The 8026-nt window shown below is 57.2% G+C and overlaps 1 protein-coding gene across 4 annotated transcripts in view; it reads left to right on the plus strand.

Moving 5' to 3' along the window:
- The window catches only part of BLK (BLK proto-oncogene, Src family tyrosine kinase), a 62633-nt gene extending 55315 nt beyond the window's left edge, over positions 1-7318 (plus strand). For 3 of the 4 annotated variants that reach the window (XM_036998989.2, XM_073232787.1, XM_017668867.3), the window contains exons 9-13: positions 395-574; positions 1722-1798; positions 4436-4586; positions 5751-5882; positions 6560-7318. In XM_036998989.2, the coding sequence (XP_036854884.1) occupies positions 395-574; positions 1722-1798; positions 4436-4586; positions 5751-5882; positions 6560-6765 (746 nt within the window). In that variant the 3' untranslated portion in view covers positions 6766-7318. The remainder of the gene's footprint in view (positions 1-394; positions 575-1721; positions 1799-4435; positions 4587-5750; positions 5883-6559) is intronic. The other variant, XM_036998990.2, reaches the window with a different exon arrangement.
- The last annotated feature ends 708 nt before the right edge of the window (positions 7319-8026 follow it).

An 8026-nucleotide genomic window follows, 5' to 3' on the forward strand; every position in this document is an offset into this window, starting at 1 on the left:
TCCCAGGGGCTGGGAGACGCTTATTTCCATCAGCTTCTACCGGATGGTAGAAGACTCACTGTGAGGGACGGGAGGCAGGCTATGTGAAGGACAAAGGACACAACCCAGACCCTGGGCAGGGGGCAGGGAGGCGAAAGGGCAGCCTCCCAGGCAGAGGCTCCTGCGCAGCTGGGGAGGCTGAGGCAGGCTGGCATCCTGCATGACAAGCTGTCCGTCACCCGTCGGCACCGCACATTCCAGCCCAGGCCACCTCCTAGGGGGCGGCTCCTCTGCCTATGGAAGTAGGACAGCCCCCTGAGGTTTACGTAGGTTTGGATTAGGGATAATCCTCTGCCACCTCTGGGTCTTCTGAACCATGTCTTCACTCTCCCTCCCACCCCGCCCCCGGGCTCAGGTTATTACAAAAACAGCGTGAAGGTGGCCATCAAGACCTTGAAGGAGGGAACCATGTCCCCAGAGGACTTCCTGGGTGAGGCCAACCTCATGAAAACTCTCCAGCATGAGAAGCTGGTCCGTCTCTACGCCGTGGTTACCAAGGAGCCCATCTATATCGTGACCGAGTACATGGCCAGAGGTGGTGTCCTGCGCAGGACTCTGTCCCTCAGACAGAGGCAGGGAGCGGCGGGGGCAGGCGTCCGGGCTGGGGAACCACGGAGGCTGAGGCTGATGCCGTAGTGTGTCTGCCTAGCCAGGGACCTCCGCAGGGGATCATCGAGCCGTGAGCTGGAGCAGCCAGCAGAGTCCCTGGGATCCAGGGTGGTCCACGTGCACGGGGAATGGGAGGGAAAGACGGTGAGAAACAAGATGGGCAAATGGTTCTTACAGAGCTGCGGCCTCAGTGCAGGAGCACTTCAGCCAGCATTTCTGGAGTGCATGTTCTGTGCCCAGCACTGACTGAAGTCCACCAGGGAAGACAGGGCTGCAAAGTGGGAAGAGCAGCAGACTGGGCCTCCAGAGATGGCTTCTCGTCCCAGTTCTACTACTTAGTAGCCATGGGGTCGTTTACAACTATGTGAGAATTTACAACATGGTTAAAAAGACAGGTCCATAGTCTGACTAAACTCTCTTGGGTCAGTGGGCCTGGGCCGGGCCTCAGCTTCGACCGGCCCCCACTCCTCCCAGGACCCTGACGGCACACTGCTTCCTGGAGGCGCCTGAAGGGCCCTGCTAGTATGGCTCCTTAAAAATCCCCGTGAAGGGAGCCCCCCACTCAGCAGAGGCACGGTCTCCCCTGCTCTTAGCCACACCTCCCGGAAGCATCCCTCCCAGCTCTTTGATGCCAGGAGTGGCATTTGTTCCCTGCATCAAACTGCAAGGGATGGGGTCTCTCCATTCTCGTGCTTTCTTATACCCCTGGTCTCAGAGGCGGAATCTCTGCCCACACGTGCAGGGGGCAAGGAGGCACTTTAGACTGTCACACCAGAAGGAGCAGCTTCTGCTCCCAGCTCCCCGGCTCTGAGCCTGAACCTGTCCGAACTTCCTCTGAGCAGCTGGGAGCATAGTGGCTGCCTCCTCCAAGGCGCTGTGAGGACTCAGATTGGCATTTCTGGGAAGCGAAGGTTCCCTGCAGCTGGGCCAGGTTTCCTCTCTGTGTACAGAGATCTGACCGAGTGTCACCTACTGCCTGCCCCCAGGTGGGGAACAGCCACACTTGGGAGATGCTGGCACCTCCCAGGCTGGGTCATTTTGAAGAAGTGCAGGTGCAACTTCTCTTTCCTCAGGATGCTTGCTGGATTTCTTGAAGACAGATGAAGGTACCAGGCTGTCCTTCCCGAGACTGATCGACATGGCAGCTCAGGTTTGTGAGCGACCTACTAAGTGCAGTGGGCCTGAGAGTAACAACACTCTCCTTCGGGCCAGGCCCCCAGACTCCCTCCTCCATGCCCTGCGGCTTAACAAAACCACTTTGGAGGCTGAATCCATTACATTTAGGCTTGGCTGTGATAGACAGAAAACCCCAAGTAAAAATGGTTTAAATGTGTAGATATCCAGAGGTGGGTAGTCTGGGGTGCCCAGTGGGGCTGCCCCTCAAAGTCATAGGGACCCAGACTCCTTCCGCCTGATGGGGTATCTTAGCATATCATCTTATTGCCCAGGATGGCTGCTCATACTTTACCATCTTGTCCTCTTCTTAGCCAGCAGCAAGAAGTAAGGGGGGAGGGGGCAGTGAAAACCCATCTTCCTCCCTTTAGAGGCACTTCCTCTTACACCCCCCTGGACACCATGCCACCTGGCCACACCCAGCTGCAAGGGAGCTTGGGAAATGCAGTCTTTACTCTGGGCAGCCACGATGGAATAAGTTGGGCTCTATTATGGAGGAAGAGGGAGAGGATGGATGGTGTGAGAAACCCAGAGAGTTTGTACACATTCCATTCAACATGGGAGAACGGAACGGAGAGGGGGCATCTTGCCCCCCTGGGGACTTTAGCTGAGTGCTCCGACTGGCAGGGAAGCACATCTGGTGGCCCTGAGTGTGTCTGTTAACACTGGAAAACGCCGCAGAAAAACTCTGGTCTGCGGTCAGCCTGTGAGACACATACATGCACACACACACATCCGGGTGCAGAGAGGAAACCTCAGCCCCCACCCCCGTTTGTCTGGCTTTATCTGCTATTAGTATCTGCAGGAACTGAGGTCACGCCTTTTTTCCACTGAGGTAAGCCGTGGTTTGGGCAGCCTGGTGAGGATCTCTGAAAACTGATGCTGGTAACCCATTTCAAACCACATACCAGCAAGAGGCCTTTTTTTCTTTCTCTTTTTGTTCTCTCATTCTCCTCTCTCTTTGATTCAATCCCCTGGAAAAATCTTGGGTCACCTAGTGCCAAGGAATGTGAAAAAGCCACCTGAGTTTATATCTAGGTATGATAAAGTGTTAGGAAACCAGAAATTCAGAACCTCCCTAGTGAACAGCTTCTAAACCACATTCTGATCATGTTAATGCCTCAACCACATGCACACGCGTGTGCACACACACACACGCAATGCCTTTCCACACCTTTTCCTGCTCTGCATGATGAGATGCAATGCTCCCTGTAAACCACGACCCCACATGCCCTACTTTGCAGCCACACAGCAGCTCCCGGGAGTCCCATCACCCCTGTGAGCATTTGCCTGGCTGTTCCCTGGGCCCAGCATGCCTTTAACTCCTCCCACTGGGCAGAACCCCAATCAGTGGTCATGATGCCAGTCAAGTGTCATTTCTACTAAGTTTTCCCTGGACAAGAATCACTAGCGAGTACTGAGCACATGTGTTCGCCTTCTTACTGTGCGTGGTAGTCTTCTGGAAAGCAGATCGCTTCTTAGTCAACTTTTTGAGGGGGTGGGTATTTCTAGTACTGCTTAATACTTATTTGTTAATGGAAAGAGTATTGCTAAATGCTGTCCAGATACAAGATTTTTGGTATTCAGCTTTATAGCTCCCATAGTACCATACCAATAAATGTCTACTGATGGAATGATTGAGTGAAGGCAAGAATGAATGAATGAACAGGAATCATGGGCAAACCAATGCCAGTGGAAACATAAGGAGAGGTGGGGTCAGTTCTAGGGGTGGCCTCTTGCCCTAGCAGGTCTCAGGAGGTAAATCGGCTTTCTATTCTCTGCCTCCGTTTCTTCATCCACCTGTTGGGGGTGCAGGGCAGTAAGTCTGAGTTAGCTGTCTCTGCTGAAAGCACGCGAGCTATTAGCCCCGTGCTAATGATCAGGGGCAGAAATGGAGTCTCCTTTCTACTCACTGCCTCTGTGCCAGCGGGATCCCGGGAGCGTTCCCCGAGCCACTCGCCTCACCCAATGCTCACCTCAGCTCTGTGCCCTGGAGACGCGCTCCTTCTGTTCCAGCTCAGGACAGTGACCCCCAGACAGCTCAAGCCATGTGCAGGGGTCAACAAGTCCACTCCAGGGCTCCCTGCTCCGGGGTCAGGGCTCCCAACTAGCCGGGGAGATGAGACCCTCTCCTCCCCTCCTGCCTCCCCGTCTCGTCCCAGCCCCATCGTTCTCCGCCCTTCCCTCCAAGGGACCGTCCCTTCCTCCCGCCTCCGGCCTGCTCTCTGCCTCCCCTGCACACACCTGCAAGGGGAGAGAGGCGGTCGAGCGGTGCGGGTAGCCCCCAGCTCTGACGACACCGTTCCTGCCCTTCGGGCCCAGCACCGGGGTTCCTGGCCTAGCCAGCTAAGGAACGGGGGAGCCATCTTTCTACTCCACCTGAGGATCAGCACCGCCAGCCACTACACACCCATCAACAAAAACAGGAACACTCCCAGCGCCCCGTCCCCTTCCTGGCTGTGCCAGGCGGCAGGCTGGCTCTTGGCCCGGCTGGCAGGGAGCATGGGCGTGGTCCTCCTTCTTCCCTGCACGGGCTGCGCAGGGGACGCGGGGTGGGCGCAGTCCTTGCGCGGAGGCCCTCACGCTGCCCTTCACGGTGTGGCCTTCCCCTCAGATTGCAGAAGGGATGGCATACATTGAGCGAATGAATTCGATCCACCGCGACCTGAGAGCGGCCAACATCCTGGTGTCTGAGACCTTGTGCTGCAAAATTGCTGACTTCGGCTTGGCCCGGATCATTGACAGTGAATATACTGCCCAGGAAGGTGAGCAGAGCCCCCAAACGCAAGGCAAGCCTCGGGCTTTCCCTTCCCCAAGGCCTCCAAACCCCCTGGACTTCTCTTTGTCACTACATAGCAAAAGTCTTGTGTGCAGACTGGGGAGCTATGTGGTTTCTGCAGTTCTGGCCTTACACAGCCAGAGCTTCCCTAAATGAGCTTGGCAGACCACTAGTGCCTCCTGGGCAATGGCTTTGTGGTGAAGTAGGTCTGGAGATACTGCGTTGTCATCTAGCCCCACCTTGGAGATTCCTGAGGCACACTGGCATATTAAAGGCACTGAGAAGTCCTGTAGCAAAGAAACAGTGTACATTTGCTTCCACCTGCTATCTCCTAAACTAAGTTGAACCCAAAATAGCTTCTCTACTTAGAGCTAGGGCTTCACAGAACATACTTCAGAAAACATATTTCTAAACTGTGAGCAGACAAACCTTACACTTGAATTAGAATTTCCTTCCACAGAGCACTTTGCTTTACTTTGTTAGCAAAACCAAGGTAAAAAAAAAAAACTCTCTTCCCAGGAGGATCTGTAATGGTCAAATACATTTATCAAGCCAGCCAGCAAGCAGTATCAGCTGGGATATCAATCAGTTTGTACAGGACAAGGACTTATAGTGAGTGAAGTTCAGGCTGGAGGGAAGACAGAAAGACAAGGCAAGGTGGGAGGCGAGCTGGTGGTGGGCTCCCTCCACCCGCTCTGGGTGCCCCCCAGCTGCAGCCATCTGCAGGGTGTCATGGGGCAGCAGGATCTGAATCCCTTCTGCGCTGTGACCCTAGGAGGTATACAAGTCCTGTGTGTCATCATTTTCAGTGCGTGAAAAGACTGCCTGAAAGGGACAGGTTACAGTGGCTGCCCAAGCCATGGGCTCCTGTTACCACACAGGCCCCTGTGAGGGGGAAGAGGACCCTCCCGTCCTGGGTGGAAACATGCTGGCTGTGCAGTGGAAGCCCACTGGGCAGAGATGACCCCAGGAGGGTGACAGGGATGGCCTTGTGTCTGTACTGCCCCTGGGTGCTGTGCCCGCCCAGTGTCTGCACAAGTGTGTTAGTAGGGCTCAGTGCCTCCCAGGCCAAGCCCTGCTAGGGGGAGGCAGGGGGAAGGGACGGGCCTGGCAGTCATGGCCTCACAAAGCTGCTCTGGCTTGTCTCCAGGGGCCAAGTTCCCCATCAAGTGGACCGCCCCAGAGGCCATCCACTTCGGGGTGTTCACCATCAAAGCAGACGTGTGGTCGTTTGGAATCCTCCTGATGGAAATCATCACGTATGGGCGTGTCCCCTACCCAGGTAGGCAGCTTCCCCCTGCAGTGAGTCCCTGCTGTCCTGAGGTGGCTGTGACAGTGGGCACTCCATCCATGGGTCCTGGGACTACCCACATACTGTCAGAATGGGGCCCCCATCCAGGTGGGCCTGTAGGAGTGGGGGTTCTGCCCCCTTCCTCAACATTGCTTTTGGCCGCAGGGCTGTATCCCCTGCACCCAGGAGGGGTCAGTGAGCCCCCAGACGTGGAACTGGGTAGAGGCCAGGCTCTGAGCTCAGCGCTCCTGATTGCTTTGCTCTCAGCTGAGGAGAGGCTGGGCCTTGCCTGGCTTTACACCCTGTTGGTATGTCCAGGGTGGGCAAGCCCCATCCTGATCGCAAAGCCCCAGGCCCAGCCGCCTGTTGGGAGGGGCGGCAGCCTGGGCTAAGCAGCCCTGTTCCCCCCTGGTGCCTTCAGGGAGCACCTGCACCCTGGCGAGGGCTTGCTGTGTGCCCGGTAATCACAGATGAGCGAGTTAGGGTCCCGGCCCTGGAGGAACTGCCCTGCCCTGTGGAGGAGACCCCCAGCCTCCTTGCCAGCTGTTCTCCAAGCAGGGATTTAAATGTGGCACGGGCCGGGCAGACAGGCGACCTGTGAGGCAGGAGACCTGTGCCTCCCGGGCCCCGCCGCCGCTCAGCGGCGCTCTGCATCCCCTCCGCCCCAGGGATGAGCAACCCCGAAGTCATCCGCAGCCTGGAGCGCGGCTACCGCATGCCGCGCCCGGACGCGTGCCCGCCTGAGCTGTACCGCGATGTCATCGCCGAGTGCTGGCGGGGCCGCCCGGAGGAGCGGCCCACCTTCGAGTTCCTGCAGTCGGTGCTCGAGGACTTCCACACGGCCACCGAGCGGCAGTACGAGCTGCAGCCCTAGGCGCGGGGCTGGTCCGGCGCGGGGGTGGCTCACGCAGGTGGCTGACCCTTGGCGCTTCGAGACGTGGTCACCTCGAGGCTCGTCCCGCCGGGTAGTGCGGGGAAGGCGTGGAGGGACTGGCACGCCCATTGCTCGGATGAGGACAATAGAGGCAGCGGCTCCTGACCGCCAGATCCCAGCGGGGTCCCCCCTCCTCCGGCTGTGTGCCCTTGGGCAAGTCTCTTAGCCTCTCTGTGCCTCCACTTCCTCATTTGGACCACGGGAAAGAGCATAACAGTACCTACCTCGAACGACCCTCCTGAGGACCGGCTTACCCGGGCGAGATGTCGAGAACAGCGCTGGCGCAGGCGCCCCGAGTGTTCGTCATCTTACGAGGCTCCCTGTGCCGGCGCCCCAAGGAGCCGTCGGCGGCAGGTGCCCGGGAGGCCTGCTCTGCTGCCCCCGGGATGCGCGCCCGGTCCTCCGGAGGACGCCTGGGGGAGCCTCGGGGAGCCCTGACCCGACTGCGCTCTGGCACTTTGGGGCTTTTCCATAATAAAGTCACGAGATCAGACCTTTTTCCGTATCGTTACTGGTGACAAGCCTGGACACCGCGTGAGTGGCGCGGCTAGGGATTCACGGACTACCCCGAGTTTCTGATGGACACCAAGCCCCCAGCCCAGGACCCCAGCGCACCCCCAACTTCCCAGCCTTCAGGGGAGGCTTGCGAGGGGACCAGCAGGTGGCGGCCTCACCTCAGAAATCCGTGGTCTCCGGGGCCCAGGCCTGGGGCCTCCGCTCAGCAGAGCGCCGGATGGCGTGGGAACTGCGCACTGTCACACAGGCTCCCCACTTGTTGTGCTTTGTTTATAATCCTTTTTATTTTTTTGAGAGGTTAGGTTTACAAAAAATAAGCGCTAAGTAGAGAGAATCCCATTTACTCTCACGCCCACCATCCCCAATTTCCCCTAACATCTTGCAGGATCCCCTATTAACATCTTGTTGGGCGTTTGTTAAAATTGATGAGCCGATATTGACACATTATTATTACGCACAGCCCATAACTTACATTAGGATTAAGTCTGTGTTGTCCATTCTCTGGGTTTGGACAGACGTACAGTGACACGCATCACCATGCGAACAGCTTCGTACCCTTATACAGGACAGTTTCACTGCCCAAAAATTCCCCAGTGCTGCACCTATTCACCCTTCCCTCCTTCTAAACCTCTGGCCACCACCCCGCCATGTTTTGGCTCCTCTGGTCCTGTGACACCCCGAGGAG

The sequence above is a fragment of the Manis javanica genome, chromosome 3, assembly GCF_040802235.1.
Source record: "Manis javanica isolate MJ-LG chromosome 3, MJ_LKY, whole genome shotgun sequence".
Taxonomy (NCBI): domain Eukaryota; kingdom Metazoa; phylum Chordata; class Mammalia; order Pholidota; family Manidae; genus Manis; species Manis javanica.